The sequence below is a fragment of the Zosterops lateralis genome, assembly GCF_965231275.1.
Source record: "Zosterops lateralis genome assembly, chromosome: 5".
NCBI classification, from domain to species: domain Eukaryota; kingdom Metazoa; phylum Chordata; class Aves; order Passeriformes; family Zosteropidae; genus Zosterops; species Zosterops lateralis.
Genome location: NC_139766.1, coordinates 19104514 through 19127518, shown reverse-complemented (window position 1 = coordinate 19127518; position 23005 = coordinate 19104514). Strand labels below are relative to the sequence as shown.

Here is a 23005-nt window from a genome sequence, read left to right as displayed (position 1 = left end):
ACCTCTTCCCCATTCAAGCAGCAGAGAATTGATTTGAGTTTTCTACATCAAAGGCTCAGAAAGTAAGTTAAACACTCTTACAAGATTTATTTTTCACAATTATTAAATCCTAGAAAAATGCAGTTTCTAGTGTACTAAGTTTAACATTATTAGTATGCCTCAGATTTACAGTGATTACAGGAACATGCCACACAGTCACACTGTACACTTCTTTATTCTGACAACATTCAACCAACTTCCCCTCCTTGAAAATAAGACCATGTAAGATTTGAAAGTGTGCCAGTCATTTTTGGATGAGTAATGCCTGAATCCTGCCATACCAGTTAAATGCAACTGCCTGAGGGATGAGAGTAAGCTGTTTACTAAGTAGTATTAAAGTCTTTTGATTAGACAACAAAAATTTGACTTCTATTCATCAAATTAAAAAGCAGAAGTCATCAGAGGGCCAATTTTCTGCTTGCTATTCATTCCTCAGTGGTTACACTCCAAGCACAGAAGCATTACATAAAGCTGCTTCATTTTCAGTAATTAATAGGAAGCCTTTTAGCAAACATTATGAAAAGGAAGATCACGCAGTCATGATATACAGAGTAGGTGGTGAGGCACTGGCACAGGTTGTGCAGAGAAGCTGTAAATGCTCTATCCCTGGTAGCATTCAAGGCCAGGTTGGATGGGGCTCGAGCAATCTGATCTAGTGGAAGATGTCCCTGAATAAAACAGGGAAGTTGGAAGTTGAATGATCTTTAAGGTCTCTTCCAAACCAAACAATTTCATGATTCTGTGATACAATTTTACGATGGCAGTGTTGTATCAGTATTCCACAAGTCACTAAACAGTTCTCCAAATACATACCAAGAAAAGCCATGGAACTATAAAATTCATTCTATTTTCTTATTTCATAAAGGCCTAGAAAAGCTGGAATACTGGTTTGCATATGACCTCCTGTTAATAGTGGAAACCTTTCCTAAGCATCAGTCCCTGAAAGCATTGTATGAACAGTCTCTGTGGGTGAAAACTATAATATTAGTATCAGAAAACTAGTATCTGTAACTAAAATTAGTAGAAAACCAAATAATCTTCCACAGTAGATTGCTTGCTTTCTTCAGTTCATGAAGGATAAAGCTGCTCAAACAAAACCAGCTACAGATAGTCATGACAGCTAAGTCAAAAAACAGCCTTTTCTATGGCTGATCATATGTCATCACCACTTCAAGAGAGGTGAGGAAGAAAGCCAAGCTAGTGATGCACTGCAGAAGAACTCAATACTTAAAATTCAGTCTGGGTAATAATTTAAGTGCAGAGCATCCTGCAAAGGCTCCATTTCTAACAAATCTAGAGATTATACCATTCAGAAACTGCAAGAGATACTAGAAAGTAGCCAGCATTAAACAATAATATCAACTCTTAATAAAAAGAAACATAATATAATAGCAGAAATACACAAGCAAAAGCTAACACTTACCAATTTTCCCTAACTAAAATCTTTTTACTAGAATGTAAGGGAATGTCAAACTATGAACAGATTCAAGTTTCTCCTCTGATGGACTTGGGACAAAATACTAGTTGCCCTCCCTAAAGAAAGCACAGAACCATAGTATCAAAACACTGATTGGATGTAAATCTTCTCATACTTATCTATTACTTCAAAACTTTTTCCGATTGTCAGATACTAGCTTTGTAAAGCCTTTTGATTCCTAAAATAGTTCCATTTAGCCCATACAAACTGCAGAAGCATTTTTAGCTCCTCTTCCCCATGTGTATAAGAATGGCAGAAATTGAGATATAAATATATATATGCACACACATGCATATACATGAGAAATATATGAGAAACTTATGAAATATATGAGAACTGAAAATAGCAGCCTGTTGGGGAAAAAGCAGTTACAGAACTTCTGAAAAACCATGGATCAGCAACAGTAGAAAGGCTTAATAAGCACAGGACTATATGCTGTAACTGTATGCAAATGTAAAAATATCTGTTGCGTATTTCACTGTCCAAGTGAGAACTCTGAATACTTCCCATATTGGTAATACTACCACAGTGATGTTGGCAAATTCTACAATTGTCATGCAACATGCAGTGAAAGATGGATTGTCTTGTTCATTCCCACTCCTTATTTATTAAAGGCTAAACTGAAGAGCAGGAACTAAACGATAAAGAAAAAAAAAAAATTTTCTTATCCACTAATGTCCCTAAGACTTTCCAGATTATAGTATAGCCCTACAGATGGAACAGCAGGAAAGAACTGATGTCTTCCCACCTTCCCTTTTCCCTCCAGACTGCGAGTATCTACTGCCAACTGTTATCCCCAGTATGTATTTCAGGAACTTGCACAAAACATACTAAAAGTACAGAAAAAGCATGTATTATATGTCCCTCTTTGTAAAGATTATCTTTTTTTCACATGGGGGCTAAGGAAAATGCTAACACTCACTCTTCAGCTTTCTAGTGACTGATGAGGGACTATCCTCGGAGACTCCATGCCAGGCATGGACATTTTTTCAGCACAAGTGTTGTAGGGTGATCAAGTTGCTGAAGAGGGACAGAATATGTTGTATATACCAGCTTGGGCCAATTTTGTGTCTTCTCGGCTAAAACTCAGATCACCTTTGTTTGTGCAAACTTGCTACCTTTACTGATAGTTGTCAGTCAAGGCTGTAAAATATCAAAGGATGAGAACTTTTGTTCAGTCACGGGTGCTGTCAAGGAAAATCCGAATTGCTGTTAACAATATCAGTCACATTGTTAGAAGTAAAGAAGAGAAGGAAGATGCCAACTGAAAACAAGAACCTCTGCCCGTCCTAACACGAGCGGGCCCTACAGGTCACCCCCCGAGCGGACACGGGGACGCTCCCCCTGCAGTTCCGGCGCTCCGCCCGCAGAGGGCGCGGCACGGGGCCGCTCCCCGGCCGGGAGATGAAGCGCCGGGAGCGCACCTGCCTTACACACCCGGACACCGAGTGCAGGGTTTGACCGCGTCCCTTGTCTGAAAGGGAGTGTCAGCACACAAACCGGAAAGCAGCCTGCAGTCAGTAACCAGTACAGGTACTCCTCAGGGGCAGAGATTGTACATCTGTGAGAACTTGCTGCAAGTGAAAAGCCCCTCTTCTGTTCTGTCCTACCCTGCTGCTCCCAGCTCCTGTGAAAATAACCACGGTGATTTCCTCCGACAGGTTCTCTGACACCACGAGGTCACAACACTAAAGTTACAGTGCACACATCTGGAAAGAGGTCATGGTGTTTCAGACAGTAAGTGCATTCACTAAGGAAGAGGTATGTAGCGACATCAAACTCCTTTCTTTTGTATAAAAGATCTTTGTTTCAAAGGTGGCCTAATATGGAAGTGCTCCTTTAAGAAAAAGAACTGAGACCTAAATTGAAGAAAGACAAAAACAGAACAACTCTAGCTAAAAAGAGGATTTTTCTGTTCCTTGTCATGGCAGCTAATCTCTCTTCTGTTGCTCTGGTCATTAAATATACAAAGAAAAGGTTAGAAAAATAACTCTAAATAGGGAGGTTAAAAGAATAAGCTCTAAGAAAAACACATCTAAGTATTATCTTAGCCAACATAATTACACAGGAAGGAGAAGTCCTTTTATGACTACAAGGTTGAAACCAAGAAAGCAGAAGATAAGTTACCTAAAAACTTTGTATGAAACAAAAATAACCATTTGTCAAAGCAGCTACTTTAAAAACAAGTATAGAATTTATAAAAAAAACCACCACACCTAGACTTGAAACTACAGTTTTGATCCCAGAAGTGCTATAACAGCTGCACCTCTAGAAAGACTAACATCCCAAAGCCCAAGGTTCAGCAGTGCAGTAACTCCAAAGGAAACTTTCTCCTGCCTGAAGGGGACAGGACCTGTGGAGCCCTGGAGAAGTCCCAGGATCAGGTTTGCAAACACCTTTCTTCCTCTTCAGAAAGCCTTTAGTACCATAACTAACACCAAAATCCTAACTAATAACCAAAGACCAACCTGAAGCAAGACCACAAAAAAAGAAAAGTTAAAATTTCGATGCTGCAAGCCGCTTTTGCAGTGCAAACAAGCAATTGCATATTTTCGAGAATGCCACCGGAAAAGTAAAATTAACCACACTCACTAACTGCAGCAGGAAGCGCTCTCAGGTTGTTTATAATTTGTTCTGGGTGAAGGCTCAAGTTTATAGTTTTCAGTTTCATTAACTTAAAATAGACCTTCTAACTGACAAGATTACTTTAAGTGCAATCAGTAACATCTCCTGGCCAGGTATTACTCTCACCCTTGAGCATCTATTCTTCAAACAGTGTTATTTCCTTCAGGTTTATTCCTTCAAAGGGAAAACCTGCAAAAGTTACAACTTCAGCCTTTTAGTACATTTCCTCGCATCTATTTGCTACAAGATTTGTTGCAGCTATCACAATGTCACACACACTGACTAAATTATGATGGCAGATGAGCTTTTAAAAGGAAACATACTATGATTCAGATATGACTGCCTACTCTACAGAAGTGGCTTCTAAAGATGCTATAAAGTAAAATAAAAAAACATATCTAATAATATTAATAATTATTATTAAATATATAAGATAATATTAATAATAATATATTACTAAGAATATGTAGGACACAGCCAGAAGAGTGTTACCAAGCATATCTGAAGTAACCTACACATTCTATTGAAAAAAGTTCCTAGAGCTCGAAACAAAACTGTAGCTATCTACTGCAAAGTAAACTTTGCAATCTCTGCAAAGCCAAGATAGAATTTCCAAGGTATCATTTCATTGTAGCAGGACTAAATAAAGAGGTGCAGACAGCTACATATTAGCTTAAGCACATCCAAGGAGGCAAGGCGTGAGGTAGGTCTAGTCCAAACCACGTTGGAACAGGTTTCTATCCAACTGTATCCATGATAACACGTGCTGCCTCTCTACAGGGCTTCTGTGCACAGGCACAGCTGTGAACTAACAGCATCAATGTTTTCACACAAGACCTGGCTCCTTATCCTGCTCTGCAAAAACAAACTGTCTAGACACGTTCAGAGTTGCTTACAAAACTTCAAGAGACTAAAACACATTCTGCCTCAGGACAAATACATTAGTAGCTGAATGCAGAAAAATTAATTCCAAAAAGACCTCTATTAAGAGAGCCACAACAAATTAAGAGATTCAAAGTAACCCAATAGCTTTGGGGGCAAAGGTTTGCTGCACTGGTTAGGAAGCTCAAAATCCTTGTTTGAAAGATGAATGTTTGTAACAGAATGTCTTCCACAGTTAGATGTAAAACACACTCAGGAGCCATCCCAGTTGTCATGAAAAAAACAGTTCTAATGTCTTCAGTTTCTGAACTACTGCAGCACGTATTTTTCCACATGCAGAATTTTGTCTAAACAGCTGACACCAAAATATTAGGTTGAATATGAACTCCAGTTTAAGGACTTCTATTAAATAAATGATAAGGACAAAACCAAAGTACTAAGGGAACTTGAAAGGACATTTAACATCTTTGCTGAGAGTGTATTTCTAGAGAACAAAATGAAGACTATCCCTGTCAAACTTACTCCAGCTGAAGTGCTATAATTGTATTACCATTCCAGACCATGCTAGCTACTTTTTCTGCTTTTATCACTGTATAGAAGAGAATCATATTCCCTGGTTTAGGCCACCAAAGTTAGAATCTATTTGATTCTTGCTTCCAGACAACATTTTTAAGTCAGTCACTTTGGCATATCATCTCAGAGGTTCCAACTTCTTTGACTATCCTGCTAAAAGCTATTCTCTGATGCTTTCAATGCTGCAGTCTCTTCTGCTTACTGCATTTTTTTGTCTTTTTGGGGGGAAAAGTGTGTGGGGCAGGGTGTTGCTGGTTTTGTATGGGGTTTGTTCAGTTTGCATTTTTTTTATAAAGTAGAAAAATACTAAGTGATCTATCCAGAGATCCCACACAAAACTGTACATTTTTGCCTTGAGCTTGGTGAGACAATAGACACACAGTAAGATACTAATACTTCAAAAACATCAACTTGTTCTACTACTGCAGAGAAATTCCTCAAGGAAATGACTTTATGTAGGACCTGCTTAGGGAAGTTCTTTGAACAGAGGAAAAACCTATGTAAATAGTGAACATATGATAAGTGTGTTTTATTGCTTGTGTCTCATCATTAAAACAAAACACATTCCCATGCTGCAACAGATGCTTCCTGAGGCAGACAGCCTCCCACCAACACATGACTAAAACCTCAGTAATACCACGTTCTCCCTTTCAGTTACCCGTTTACAGCCTACCTTGTGAAACCAGCTTAAACAATTGCAATCCTTGACATATAAAGTAATAACATCAGCAGCTAGGTCTGATAGGAAAATTCATATTAGCCTGCCCTCATAATAAGCATAAAGATCTTTTTTCCTTCCTTTTTCCTTTTCTCTGCTGTACCATACCAAATAATAAGGAAAAAGCAGCAACTCTGTGCTTGGACTAGAGCCCCTCTAACTTCCTCAGAAGACTTCAACAAAATCCCTCATGTTTTGCTGACTATTAAATCTCACGCTAAAAATTTAGATCAGGTTTCCTCACATCAACTTTACCAAGGTCAAATACAAGTTTCTTTCCAGTCCATATGAAGTACGTCCAAAGATCTTCCAGTATCAGACAATATTTGAGGAAGTAAGAAAAATCTTCATTCAAATTTTCTAATATCCTAGAAAAACTCCTTTACAGAATGGTTTTATATGGGCCTTCATTTTACAGAGGAAAAATAAGCTACAACCTAAAACAGGGCATGAAAACATCAGGAAAAATAAACTGCGTGCAGATGAAACGTCTGGAATTACTGTTGGGAGTTAAGTGGATTAGCAAATAGTTAAAATAAATAGTTCAACATCTTTGCCTCTTTTTACCTTCCTGTCTCAAAATAACTTATTTACAAGAACTTCCTTCCTTGGTGTAAATATACCCTCGTAACACTGTTGTAGCGCTGGTAAAACAGTAGAAAGTTATTCTACTTTGTCACATTCTTCCTGCCAAGTAAAAAGCTAATGAACATCTAATCAACATACTCAATATGCTGCTCTTCAGGAGTTTTGCAAGTAAAAACCATGCAGCATAAAACAGAAAATCCATTCCCTGCTGTTAAGTTAAATCTCTGTATTTCATGTAAGCTTTACTTCTAAGAAAGTGGGGTTTTTAATTACCAGTCCTCATTCTTAATCAAGATAAGCAGCATTACCCAGTGTGACAGAACAAAACAAAAAATCTGATTCTGAAATATAAATAGGAATTATTTAGTACATATTCAGACCTACTGTAATCAGGTAACTATGTAACTATGTTGTGTAAATGTAGATCTTTTAAGATAATGGTAAAGATTTAGTAAAAGCACCACAAGAAAAACAGAGGTTACTAGCTGAAACTTGCAATTAAACTGCATTTCTCATTAATTTCAAGTTTGCATTTAATGTCTTAGAAGAAAGCACTCTATGCAAATACATATTCATCACTGATTTGCATGGAAATTATATGTAGAAAACTGTGACTTTGCAGGGAGTGGGTTATTAACTATTTCTGCAATAATTAAAAAATGAACTAGCAGAAACAAGGGCTACAATTAAGTCATTTTATGCACAATGTGTAGTTTGAACATATAGTTTCACTCATCTCTAATTACCCCAACTGAACAGCATGCCTCATCAGCTATTATAATTTCAACCATTTAAACAGGTTTTTAGAGTAGCTTCTGTTGCTTTCTCTGGAACAGGAAGAAACTTAAGGTCAGATATAAAGATGATGCACTGGAAACTAGGACAAATCTTCTGAATACTAATAAAATCGTTCCAATGTATAAATACTTCAGTACCTTCTTTTAACTTTCTCAACTTCGATATATAAAAAATGCTGTACAAGAGAAACAATTAAAGTACTGGGAAGTTTCTCAGGAAGCTCACACTCCATCACTAATGTTTCAGTTTGCAGACTGAACTGTCCCTGTCCCAAACATTCTGCAATAACAAAGGCAGGCCTGATGCATTATTTTTGTATAGTAATGACAGTCAGGTGAAGTCCCTGGTGACTGGGAAAAAGGAAACATCACTCCTATTGAAAAAGAGAGGAAATATAGACCATTGAGCCTCACTTCAGTTTTAGAGTATCATGGAGCAGATCCTCATGGAAGCAATGTTATGGCACATACAGTGAGGGGATCTGAGACATCCAGGTTGGCTTTACTAAGGGCAAACAGTGTCTGACTGATCTGGTGGCCTCCTTTGATGGGGTGACTGCAGTGGTTGATGAGGAAAGACCAAACAAATGTCATCTACCTAGACCACTGTAAGGCCTTGGACACAGTGCCACATAACATCCTTATCCCCAGATTGGAGAGAGGTGGATTAGAAGGATGATCACTCAATGGATAAGGAACTGCCTGAATAGACATAGCTGTCAATCATTCTAGGTCCAGGTGGAGGCCAGTGATGAGTGGTGCCCTTCAGGGCTCTCTCTTGGGACAGGGGCTCTTTGAGAGAGCCCCTCATCAAAGAGCCCCTCAACAAAGACCGTGAGATCAAGTGCACCCTCAGCAAGTTTGCAGATGACATGGAACTGAACAGCACAGTTGAACTAAAAGAAGGAAGAAATGCCATCCAGAGGGATCTGGACAAACCTAAGAAGTGGGTCCATGAGAACCTCATGAAGTCCAAGGGCAAGGTGTTGCACCTGCATTGGAGAAATCCAAGACATGAACATGGTTCTCAAGCATGTGCCTAACAACAGCTAGAAAGCAAAATAAGCAAGCACAATGAAACTACATAGACATTTCCATTCTTACCCAGTAATTTTGAGAATCCCAATGATAAAGTTGAGCAAATGCAAGGGCAAGTCCTTTGCCAAGATCACCAGAAGGCTACCTATCAAACTCGTTCAAGCACAGTCACAAAAAAACTTCCTTATGTTGTAGGACTTAATTTACCATTAGTAAGCATGACATTCTTAATACTTGCCTGTAAAATGTAAACAAAATCAGAAATCTTTCTTCTAGACTGCTCTCTGTAACAGGTATTGCTTTACACCAAAGTGCCTGCAATAGATCTAAAGTAAATAGGATAGGCCAGTGATGCCTTAAGCAAGAAAATTTTGAGTGAAGAAACCGTAACATAGAGCAATGGATCACATCACTGCCTTACTGCAATCTAAACCTTTCACTTTTGCCCATCTCCTATACCAATCACAAAAGTAGCAGCCTTTAAACATAGTCATACATAACTTTCCCTTAGGCTAGAACTATGGACAGTAATATCCCATTTCAGACAAATACAGAAGCTAGACTTTCCTTCCATATTTGTCTGAGGAAAGGGCTGAATTAAAAACAGCAACAGCTACTCAAGTGCTGAAAGATAAAGAGCAGCTGTACAAAACAAAAGACTAAAAAAGACTTCATGTATGCACAAGTAAAGTTTTTTTACTCCTACCTCATCACTTTCATCTACTTCGATGCCACCATCTTTGTCATCATCCATTTGCTTATGGATCATGCGGAGAGCTTCCAGGCTGAAGCGGTCCTCCTCAGTAAAGCACGGCGGGCTGAGTGAACTGCAGGGATCTAAAGTGAGGAGGACAAGAAAAACCAAAACAACACAACAGAATGTTACTTACTTTCACTTCAAAATATAAAGCTCCCAAGCAAAAGAAAGGGTTTAAATTTCTGTATTGTGTATATGTACTTTACTGCACATAATCACCAGGTAACAGAAATCAAATTTAACCATAAAATATGAATTGTACGAAGAAAGTGAAAGGCTTGTGTGTGCAAATCAACTCCTTTTTTTAATTCAGGAAGGAGTCCCAAAAAATAGCCTGGAATAGTTTTGAATCTTCAATTTATTTCTTCCATCCCAGTAACTTACTATCTCAATTTTTTTCTTTCATTGTCCACCTTTAGCTTATGCTAGTGCAGTGGTAGATAAAGCTACGGCATTTCCCAACCTCCTTTTCTGCAAGTCTGAACAAAACAAAGAGCAGTGGAGGAAAAGAAAAGGAATTGCCATATCATACAATCATAGTCTCATAAATAGATAACAAATGGATGGTAATCACATTGCAGATCAAATTCTAAATAGGTAGTACTGAACACAAAAAATTCAAGGACTGCAAGAGCAGAAAGCACACTGCAAAGAAAATTCAGCTGGTAGCAGTACATGATGTATTAGTCCTGTACACTCTGATCACAAACTGCAGTCACTGTAGAACAGGATTCCAAGTAAAAAATAGTACATTTTCATTTGCATTCATTGCTGAAGAAGGCACATGATTTGAGCACATCTGATGGCTCAGCCATCACCACATCAAACTGCTAATTCTTTCCCTTCTACAAGATATATGCCAAATACTCCAAAATTCTATAATGCATGATGATCAGCCATCACCACAGTGGTCTTGCACAGACCTTGGCATTAACTAATAGCAGCTATTACATTAATTCTGATGTACTGAACACCAGCAAAGAACAGAAGGTGGAGAAGGATACAGAAATCGTTTTTTTGAAGTTGAACTTTAATAAGATAGTGAATTCCCACTGTAATGGCCATTATAAAAATTCACTGACTAGTTCCAAAACCCGTTACACTTAAATCATAACGCAAGTAAAAATTGAGGGAGCATGAGTAATTTTTGCTTCTTCTAATCTATCAAAGAATTAACCTTTCATGTTGCCATGGAATTTATCAAAAGTCTCATTTAAAGGAAGCACATCTAGAAAAAAAGAGGAACCAAATGTTTTCAGAGAAAAATAATTTTTTTTGTTTACAATTTCATACCAGCTGAATTAGCATGATTCTGCTTTTCTGTCTAATATAAATTTTTAAATAAATAAAAATCAAAAAGGAATGCATAAGGTTACAAAGCAGGAAGTGCAAAGATAACAACCATGACATAGCTGGAATCTCAGACACATAATTAACAGGACGGGTTTCCACAGCTAGACACGAGCCAATGCATTCTTACTGCATACTTAATTTTTATTATACAGAAGTTAATGGAAATCTGTAATCTGTTCCTATGTATCAATTAAAAACAAAAAACCAAACAAAACAAAGTCAGCAGAAAAAACCCAAACACTTCACTGACACTGTCCAAAAACTGAGAGGTGTTGTTTTTAGAACTACTTCATTGTAATTCAAAGACAGATTTCTATATGTATTAGTTAAAGAATTATTAAATATTAATTAATATTTATTTTAAAATACTAGTTATTATTATTTATTACTAAGTATTAAACCAGACCAATCACAAACAATATAATTTTCAGCTTTGGAATGCAACTGATGTTTTATGATGTAGGGGATCTTAATTAAAAATATCTAATTTTTTATTTGTCCATTTTTGGTTTATTACAAAAGGTTTAATTTGCACAATACTCAGCCTTTAAATTTTTGCCTTGCAATGAAAAAATTACTATCATTGGAGGGGTTAAATGACCTATCCCTGCAATTACAGGGTGCCTCATGTAGAAAGGTTTCCCTTGCAGTAATAATGAATCACCTGAAAGTTCTTCTAATAATTAAATTCCCATGGCCACAAACAAAAAACATTATTTTACTAAAATACAATCATATCAGAAGAACAATCTTTCTATTACAAGTTAGAAGAAAGCATAATTGTCAAAACATAAACAGATCCCTCAAACACACCCAACTTTTTAAATTTGTACTTAAGTCTATTCTAATATGGAACTAAGTTTCAGATATATGTGTTCACAGTTTGCAAGCACCCACTCAAATATTTTTTCACTTTGTTCTGCTGAAAGCCCAGTTTTTCAAATCAGAAAGGTTTTCTCAGAGTACATTTTCTCACAATCAAGGCTGATCAGTCCCTTAATCAGGGTACTTATCTTAAATATGCCTTTTTAGGATATTTAAGCATGAAGGCACTTTAAAGAGCTATGGCTTTTCTTGAGAGAAGTAAACAGGCTGCTTGTGCTTCAAATGTCCCATGCGCTGGCTCCAAGAACACTTGATCTCACTCTTAAGAGCCGATAGAGTGCCAATTGCTCTTTTTGGGACTGAGAAACTGAGTAGGACTACATGTCAACTGTAATAAAAATTAACCCACTCTGAAGAGAATCCAGATATATTTTCAAGCTTATTTTCATCTGGTGAAATTAAGCATTTAGGCTGACAACACTGGTCATCCCCTTCCTCAGAGAACAATCTCAAAACAAACTACAAAGCCACAATCTTATTAAAGAATAAGTGAAAAGCATTTCACAAGCATACCTATGGAGGCCTACCAAATCCAAAAAACAGCTGATGGAAATGTAATCATCTGCAGTTCTGCAGAATAATTTATCATGCAGTAATTTGCCTCAATTGCACAGCAAAAACAGTTCAAATCAATACTAGATGAAGTACGGTTAGTTGAATGGATGTCTGGGAAGTTTTTAAGACAAAAGCCAAGAGAAAGAATCTCAAGACACAGCAAACACCATAATTATAGCCCTGAAGTCCCACAACAAATTGTAAGACCAGTTGATGATTTTTCACTTTGAATCGACACTATTGAAGATGTTCTGGGATTCAAAACCTTCTCTTGTACTTTAAGGACAAGCCTAATTTAACATCTAGACCGATTTCTCCATTGGTCTGGTGGATTTCTCCACAGTCTGGTGTGTTGTCATAAATACGCTTAGTCCAAAATCATCACCACAGGAAAGAACAGAGATGATAAATTCACTCAGGGAGTGAACCAACACCTTGGAATTTGAGCTTTCCTTTAATGAAAAGCACAGAAAAATTAGCAAAGGAAAGAAAAGAGACAAGGTGGGCAAGAGGCATAAAAGCACAGCAGGTATCACTCCAGGCACAAGTTATTTTATACCTCAGTTTTTCATGTTGCTCAGAAGCAAGGAAGTTTCAGAAATACTGGTCATAATAAGAAAGGAATTTGTTCCTAAAAACTAAATGTCAGACTCGTGGCTCAACAAACTTGGCAGAGGATTTTGAAACAAACCTTCCTCCTGCCTCAAGGCAGTAATTGCCTCCCAGCTCTAAGGCAACAGGGGAAGTCCTCACCAGTCCATAGGAGACTCCCACAGGATACAGTCTGACCCTGAACCAAGCAGTTATCCAACCAAAGATAAAGAAAATTTTGTATTTATAGGTAAAGGGAAGATAACACTTCACACCCTTTCCCCTCACCCCTCCTTTCCCCCACTTCAATCTTCTTCAGTGAGACTAAAATAAGGTGAGACTACAAAAATAATTTGTTTGAAATTCTCCTCGACTTTAGATTCACAGCTCTTTATTTCATTTCCTAAAGACAACAGAAGTTAAACTTAAAATATGACATTGTCAACACAAGCCAGTAAGGAAAATGAATTACACCCATATCTTCAAGTGCTCATCTCAGCAAAGCCCCTGAAAATTATTTAGGAATACACCATCAGAAGAGGTTCCAAAGCAAAAAGATTTGTATATGCACCTCATAGTCTTTCATCCATCTTGCATTTGCTTCTCCTTAAACAGTTGCAAATGTTACAAATTTCAGAATAAAAAGGGCTGATAGACCAACAAATGAGGAATAAGCCTGCACTTCTCTCACACACCTCCTTTTGCACACAGACACTGGAGCACAAGAGCTGTGGCCCTGCCAAGCCTGACAGAATGACTCCAACCAGGTGTTTGCCGTTCCAGTGTGGAACTTGTTAAAGAGCCTGAAAGAGCCTTTTTAAGAATACAGGGACACACAGAAGTTTCATGATTTTTCACAAGTACCTGGAATGAGGTAGACACTTTCAAATCTAAAAATCAAATGCCTTTAAATTTTCCCTCACATTAGCTCCCTCACAGCAATGTAGTAGTTGGGAGTTATTTCAGGAGACTGACTACCACACATCATTTTTGTTCTTCAAGGATTCACCAAGAAAAACATGTTTTTCATAACAACGTATGGCAGTCCTGTGGAAGCCCACAGGGTTTCCATGCCCGTCTTTTACTGATGAATTCAGAAGTGTACCATGTTGTGCTAGGTTTATGATTCCTCATTCCTAAAAAGCCATATGGGATAAAGGGAAGCCTCACAGAAAAGGCAAGCACTATAAAGCATCAGCTTCCTAAGTATATACTCTCATCTTAAAATAACTGTGCTTCTGTACGCCACGATGACAGAAGTGGATTTCTTTGTATTTTCCAGAAACAAAGGAGGTGCCCACAATATGTCCAAACCCCTGCCAAATGAATATTTACTGGGATTCCTATTTCCTTACATTTCTGTTTTACACATACATTAATATATTGCAGTTTCTTAATCAATTCAGTGACACCTTTCAATGCAAAAAACCTGCACGAGAACAACAATATTTGAAGACCTGAATACAAATTGGAGTGTCAGATAGAACAGTGATTAATGAAAATACTGAAAAGCAAGTGTTTTCAAGAATTTTAACGTGATGTTCAAAATAAATTTATTCACAGTAAAGGCAAACATATTTTTATGTTAAATCCTTACATAAGGTGTCACTAAAATCTTCAAATGCCTGAGACAGCCTCAGAGTGAGCTTCTTTTAATCTTTCAATTAAAAGCTCCCAAAGCAAATCACTCCTACTCTTAATAATTAAACTCCTCCATATGGCAAGTAGGCTGAGCAGCATCTAAGTTAACTCAACAAAGTAATTTGTGACATTATTTCTCACTTTAATTTTTTAAATAAAAGTTCATCATTACAGCACATCTTTCCACAAAAGTCATTAAAAAAAAAAAAAAAAAAAAAAAAAAAAAAAAAAAAAAAACCACAACACCACAACCCCCTAGACAAAATTTTGACAAAAAGTGTAGAATACCTTATCTTCTAACCACAACAGTGATGTTATTTAAATGAGTTTCCTGAAGAGGAAAATGCAATACTAATGACAGCAGGGCAAGGGGAAGGGGTGCATCAGGAAAGGAAATTCAGAACATTGTTGTCCCCAAAGATTTTGAAACCACTTCACATTAGGCCTTTCCATTGCTCTATATTAGAAATTGATGTGAGTTCTATAAACTCATGCAATAATAGTAATTAAATTCATAGATGAAACTCCTGACTCCTGAGTCTGGTATCCGGAGCACTTGTTTCTGAATACATGTGTAATGTTTAGTGATTGGTAACACTGCAGTTTAACAGGGAAAAAAAAAAAAAATCAACAGAAGCCCCAAGCTACTTGCAGATAAGCTGCCTGAAAACTGCCATGATTCTTTTAAAATCCACTAAACTCCTTCAGTAAAAAAAACAACATTTCAAACAACCTTAAAATAAATCATTACAGCTTCAATACGTAACAAGCGATTTTTGCATGAGATTCAAATCTGATTTTGTCACTATTAAAAAGTATCCATTTATTCTGCTATTTCAGTATCCTTTCATATATACAGATCAATTAGATTCCTTCCCCCGCATAGAAACTAGATGAGACAAGCAAGGCTTTGATTTTTTTCTTAAATCATCACTAGCTCATCTCTGCTTTCTCCACACCCACAAAAAAGCTGTCTAATTCTGAACTTCATTCTCTATACACTGGGAAAAAAGAGAATATCAGAGAGATCAGTTTATTTAAAGTAGAAATTCAGTCAAATAATATTAACAAAATCAAGTGTTAAGCCAGGTTTATTAAAGTTTTCCTCATCTTTCCAAGATAAAAGCTTCAAAAGAAGCAGCAGGCACTTAATTTTCTGATCACTTGTTAAGACATTCAAAACATCACACACCATCTCATAAAAATATTTCAGGAACTTTGTACCCAGATAAACAGTAACCCAAAGGAAAATATATGACAGGAATTCCCTAGAGAATTAAATTCGATGTCAAATTAATTTTGCTTTAACATAACTTTTTTGCATTAAAAGCAACTATTCCAAATCAGCAATGCTTGTTTAAAAAGGAAGTTGCAAAAAGGGGGTTGAATATGTTAATCATGCCAAGGATCATTTTGTCAAGATGAAAATATCAGAATAAATACTTCACTTAGACTGATAGGAAATTCATTATTAAAATTACAATGCTGTTCTATCTGACTAAATAAAAATCAAGCAGATGAGTTCATGGCTTTTCCATCTCCTTCCCACACCCTCCCTGAGCAATTACACAGTTTGAAGGGAAGAGGAAGTTCAACAATTATTGTATACAATGGTCAAAGTAGACTGATTTAGAAGAGGAACTCCTGCCAACCCTAACAAAGCAGGAGAGGAAACTGGGAGATGCATCTTACGCAAGCCCCTAAAATCCTGTTTTTTCCCCTTTCTAACCTTACTTGTACTTCTATGATATTTACTATGCAAACCTACACATGGATGGATATTTAGTGTAAGAAAAACTATGCCAAATGTCTGATACTTAGTCTCAGCAACAGAAAAGTCTCTTCCACTTTACTTATATTTCTTAGTACAAGACCAAGGAGGTCTTGTACTTTAAATACTTAAAGTATAAATCTAAGTTTTTATGATTTGGTAGTAAAGACTGTTTAATGCATCTTCAGAAATGTATGGTGTACTCTGCATATTATAGTGATTATCTACACTATAAAATTATAATAGCTCCAAGAAAAAAAAAAAATACATACTTAAATATTACCTGAATTCACCTGGAATAAACACATACTTCACTCTAAATAAAATTAAAAAGGACAGACTTATGTTCCATATGTGTTTAGAAAAAAGGAGTTTAGTGAATTTTGAGTTCATTTGTCAATAGAACATTCATTAATCTGATGAAAAAAGTTACAGATTTGTATTCATAATTACTTGGTGACAAGGTGTAACACATCTAAGCACATATAACAACACCCTTCTAAGCTTTTTTTCTATTTCAGGTCTGATTGGTTCTTTACTGCTCTTCTAACAATTTTCTTCCTTCTCTAACAGCAGGAAGCTGAAAAAAGATGCAGTATATCCCTGATCATACACTTTAATCTGCCCAAGAATTTGTCAGCTCTCAAGAAAGAGCAGCAGCATAGCATTTAAGCCACTTTCTTAATTTGGTCAGGAAATGAGAAAAGTGATATATAGAGGTGACCTTCAAATGTCTGATAGCATGTCCATGTGATTCCAAAGCAAACTTGCTGGTAACAATTTTCTTACTAAAACTTCATTTTCTTGCTTAGAATTCCATCCATATTAACACATTAACCTGGAAGCCTGATCTCCAAATGCCTGCTGAAAGCCTATAATCAATATTGAGTGTACTAATTTCTATTCAAGTATTGCTCAAGAGCTAGAAGGAGCATGAACCACTAAAGTCCTTTTTGGAAGACAGTGTCTACAAAATATAACAACTACGATAATTAATTACTTACATTTTTAAAAAGTAATAATTCATTAATTAAAAAGTCACAGATTTTTTTCATACTGAAAAGGTGTTCACAACTTCCAAGACTGTAAAAGGGGAAGGTAGGGAAGAACTGGAAGTTTTTTTAAGTTTAATAAACAGCATAGAAAGTATTATAGATGTGGGTTTTAAATTTAAAAAACATCAGATACTATCAGACAAATAAACTGATTTTTTTCTTAAATTAGAGGAATTTAATAAAGTCTAATTATTTGCATATAAAATTATATATGTATATGTATATATCTTTAAACCTAAAGTTTTAATCACGTCAGTGTTTCCTCTGATATATTTGTTTTCACATGTGATTCACAATCATATCCTATATCCATGAATCAGGCATGTAAGCATGACATTGCTGGCATTACTGAATTACTTCACTCTTCTACACCATCTGATCTAGTATGGATATTATTAACTGTTCCAACCAAGGAATCAAATTTAATCCTCTGTGAGCACCATCTGTAGCATCATCAGTTCCCTCACAGTTCCTGAAACAACATGTTGTCAAGATGTATTTATACTTTGAGATCATATCAGAATTATACAACTGAAACTTATATTAAAAAGATGTAACATAGTTACATATTCCTTACAATAAAGGAAGATTAAAGCACCAGGGCACAATTTTTTAAATACGCAATCTGTTAGGATTTTAGCTTTTGAGTATTAACTTAGCCAGCCTATGTTCATACTTTCAGAAATACAAAGGCACTGAATGCACAGATTCACCTTATTAAATAAACACCATAATGAAACATTTCCTTTTAGCCCCATTCAGCATATCAGTAGTTTTAAGTATGTGTAAATGTAATTTTCTTTAAATAGTCCTATGAGCTTTTGTGAAAATTTAGGAGTAGAGATTGTTGGCTAGTTAAGGACTACCCTACTTCCAGAAGCTTACGTGAACTGCTCTGCTGTTAGCACTCCAACTCCAGATTGCATAACTGACAGTTTTGCTCCTACTAATACGCTGCTAAATATTTTTCTCATGATGAATTTCACCAAGTGATAAACCAGGCTGACAAATCTACTTATGGTGTCTCAGTTCACCTTGGCTTATGTGATGGAAATTAGATTTAAAGAGCCTTTTTAAAAACTTGATCATATAAAAAAGGGAAAAGAACACTAAATAATTAAATAGTCCTGCATCTTGGGAGATACCATATTATCACTATGCTCTTACTTAGCACAGATAGTAAGACATACACCTATAAGAATGTTAGAATAAACCATAGCTGCACATATCTTGGATACATCTTGGCTGATACCATTCTGGCAAATGTATTTCTGGGCCCATAAAAACAGTAGCAAATGGTGTACTTTTCCAGTATGTATCTCATAGCTGTTAAAAGTGGTGAATAAAACAGAAGGCACTTCTTACACAATGAGTACACACTGAGCATATACTCCGTGCATAAAGTCATGCAATGGAATCACTCAGAGCAGAAAAAGAGGAAACTCAGTAATGAAACAAGAACTTCAAAACCTAGAATAAGTTCCATCATGTTAGATTTAACTCAGACTGTTTAACAAAAAGCCCATGCTACAAACACATGGCTCTTGCCATCAAAATTATTTTTATATGATTTGCATTAAAGTTTAAAGTAGTACTATTCCACCTCTAGACAAACCTCAAGTCATTGCATACAGAAAAAGAACAATAAGGGAAACTCTACATTTGCTTGAACAGCATACCTTGTACAAATACTACTTGTACAGCTTCAAACACTGTCAGCTAATCCCCAACAGCATGAGGATATTTGTGATGCAAGGAAGAGCCAAGTGAATAATTCCACATATGCTCTAAGGCAGACTAAGCCAAAGACTAATGCTAAAAGGATTTCTAATTGTTCGTGCCCCGGCTGTTCATTTCTGACCCTGTACTGTCTCCTTCCTGGTACCAACACAAGCACATTTGTACAATCCCGCTGCAGGAAGGATCAGGAAACTGATTCTGTCTGAATTTGTTCTCTATGCACCTGCACAAACACTTCTGACAGCAAAGGTGCTGGGAGGAAGAGGAAGCCCACTCAGAAGCAGAGAGATGCCCTGTACAGGCACAGTGCTGCTGCTCAGCCCTGGTACTGACACGCCCCGCGCTACAACTGAATCCAGCCAGCAGCACGGCAGGGGATCAGTGCACCGAAAAGATGGAATGGAACAATACCTACGCTACTTGAGTGGAAAACTCCACCTCCTCTTTTAGATCCTGGCTTTCACTACAAGGAGGTACAGGACAAGGATGTGTCCTAGACAACTCGTTGCAATTATCAACTAGCAAGTGTTTTTCCAAGTTTTTTCCTAGTGTATTTTGTAGCCTTACAAAACCTAAAATGGACCTATGGCAGGGGATGAAGTAATAGCAAACTCAAAAAAATTTCTCCACAACATCTCACAGAACAGTTTCAAGTTGTGAGCCAGTAAGTGCACAATTTGTCCTTTCTCCAAGACACTCCCCGTGAGCCTAGAGAAGCCACATCCCCAGGCACAGCCCACTTTGGCAGCAGTCAGTCCACACCATAAACAGCAGGCCTTTACAGACACCACATCCTTACAAACACACACCAGCCAGCTCGAGGTGTCTGCTAAGTGCATGCCTGCCCCAAACACTGCTCTAATTCATGTTGTGCCTTCAATTTAAGCTTCAACTTTTTTGACCCTTTTCCAAAACCTTGGCGCCAGAACATGCATTAGGAACTAAATACACAAGACTATAAAAAAGCAGCATAATAGAATCTGTCCCAAAGCTGACAAACTATGACACTTAGCTACACAAAGCCAAATGAGTCTGTGTTTGGGAGTGTTTTGCTTTTAATAAAATTTTAATTTATTTTTTAAATAAAATCTTTATTACTGGCAGACAAGATGACAGCTTCTGAAGAGAAGAAACAGACAGACATACTTCAGGAAAGCTCAAAGGAAAGAGCAAGAAAGTACAAAGATCTTTTATAATTTAAGACTGTGACAATTGAAGTTATAACCAATTGCAAACGACCAATGACATTAAGTGATATTTAATCTACTCTTAAGTCCTCATTTAAATCCCATACTTCCTACCACACGCTGGGAAAAGTCAAGAAGAAATGAAAGGCAGTGTGCTTTCTCCAGATGATGACACTTTTACTTCCGAGATTCATTATAAGTACTTTATGACATTTAGACATATTATTTATTTAAACATAAAATTTCAGTGTGTAGTTTTGTCACATAAGAATTCAAACACTAAGACTAATTTGTGTCATCATATTTGAAAATAGTAAAGCATGGGAAAAAAAATTCTAGATTTTTTTTTAACTCTCCTGGACACATACTGCAAATGGAGCTCTATCTCTTGTGCTGCATTGCCGAAGGTTCTGCTTGTGCTTGCTCTCCCCAGCAGTAGTAGGAAAACAGGCACCGAGTCAAACTGCAACAGACAAGTGTTTCCACTACATTACCTCTTCTTAATGTATCAAGTGTCAACACATACAGGCAGTCCATCATTGTCAATATCAAAAAGGAAGCAACTTCCTAAAGTTAAAAAAGCCATTTGCCTGTTGTTAAACATAAACAAAAATAAACAAGAACTATGAAAGATTAATTCTACTTCAACACATTCAATTACACTAAATTTTCAAAAACCACAGAAAGTTAATTTCACAAGAAATTGTGATTCTGCTTCCCACAGAAATACACTACAAATAGAACATATAGAAAATAACACTTTTAATAAATCAGAATTGTTTTCAAATATGTTGATGTTTCTGTCTTGTTTTGTTAGGCATCCTGTGGCTGAGCTATGGCCTTCATAGGCAATAAAATACATCTAAAGTTCTTCATTCACATCTCTGAGAAACACGTTTCTACTATTCTGCCTTGTAATTTCACTTTGACTTAATCTAAGGAACATATATACTCTAGGCTTTATTTCCAAGGTCTGTTCTCATGCCCTAAATGCAATACCTGACAAAGTTGACATCCAAAGAACAACTATTCCATGTCAGTCACATCTATCAACTAGAACAAATGCTTTAATATTTTCTATACCAACACAGTGATTTGTAGGCTATAAACCTTTACTTTAAATCTTTTTCTGTCTGTAACTATTTTAAAGCAATTTTTATACTACGTCATCTGTTGAGAGACGGGGGACAGTGCTTTTCTAGTTCTGAAAAATACTGAGCACAGTCGATATGCAGCTGATACCAGAAAATGGGTAACACATTTATGCCTTACTGCCCATAACAGAATGCTACATTGTGTTTGCTCTACTAAGCAACAAAGGAAATACTTTTCTCTCTTTGTTTACTTAATCTCTTTACTGAAATTTTAATTAACACTTGAAAGTTTCCCGTTACTATGAAAACAGAGAAACATTAAAAAATCCTCTCCTGACATTTAAAACTTTTGCTGAAGTTCTCTTCTTACAAGTGAAATTTTACTACCAATGTCAAACCAAAGCCAGATAACATTCCTCTAAAATATTTCTAACCTTACTCAGTTAACACTATCAAAAAAAGATTGAAAATTTTTTGAACTAGGAGAATATGCTCAAAAAAATTTCACTCCTATGCAAAAATGCTCTGTAGAGAAAACACACTGGAGACAGATCAAAGAACAGCAGTATTTGCATATGGACCCAAAAAAGGCTATCATGAAAAGAGAACCCAACTTTGAAAACCATGGCTTTAATAGTTTATTTCCAAGTGGTATCATTGTAAATTGAAAGCTTAGTACACTCAGCATATTGTAAGCAGATGCAGGTTTTCTCACTTCCTTTACCTATGATAACATTACACAAAGCCTACACCAGACTACACTACTCTCCCACTTTGTTACTAGCTTAGTAATAATCAATTAAATTCTCAATTTCTCCTTCCCTTCTTCTTTAAGATTTAAATTTAGTATTCTTAAGACTTGTTTAAAGGAAAAGATGCCAAGGCATTAAGGAAAAATCTTCCATCCAGCCATGTCAGAAATTCAATTTGAAATCTTTCTTTTAAGCAAGTCTATAAATTTACATCTCTCAGTGTTCAGGAGCTGGCCAAATGATGTGTTCTTGCAATGGTGACATTCCTGCCCAAAGCACAAGTTTGGCATTCAGTGTTCCCTTTCCCATCAGCATCTATCATCTCCTTACAAAGGCAAAGATCCCACAGTAACAACTGCATCATCATTTCCTCCCCTACCCCTTGATACTGAGGGCTCTAATTCACAAAAACAAATAAAAATGTCATCCTTATTTATGAAATCTTGTATCCTCACCCATTTTCTTAGAATGCTCCTAGGAAGCAATCTGCAGTAAAGAAGTTGCTGACACAGCACATTTTACATCCCAAAGTATAAAGTAAATTATAACAGAAGAAGAAACAAGGTAAGGCTGAAGAAACCCTTGGAAAGTCCTGATCAAATCCCAAATAGGATGATCTGTGCACAAGTTCTATTTCCTTTCAACATGTATCTTGTGTCAGTAGTAAAGAATGTCTATTCATTCATGCATATAAATAAACATCTCCTAAGCAATGCCTTGGCAAAATCTCTATGGTTTTACCATCACATCAGTTAGAACCTATACATTGTAAATACTGAAGATAAACAACTTTCAGTGGAACTTAAGGCATGCTAAGAGAACTGGGTGTCAAGCGTTGGTATCCCTGTAGAAGCCCAGACCTTGAAAATAGGGCAATAACCATCCAG

At 36.6% G+C, this 23005-nt stretch overlaps 1 protein-coding gene across 2 annotated transcripts in view; it reads right to left on the bottom strand.

The window, feature by feature from the left end:
* Positions 1–23005, bottom strand: part of STIM2 (stromal interaction molecule 2) — a gene marked incomplete at its 5' end in the record, with an annotated part of 67121 nt that overhangs the window by 21089 nt on the left and 23027 nt on the right. For both annotated transcript variants that reach the window (XM_083862405.1, XM_083862406.1), the window contains one exon: positions 9444–9574. In XM_083862405.1, the coding sequence (XP_083718531.1) occupies positions 9444–9574 (131 nt within the window). The remainder of the gene's footprint in view (positions 1–9443; positions 9575–23005) is intronic.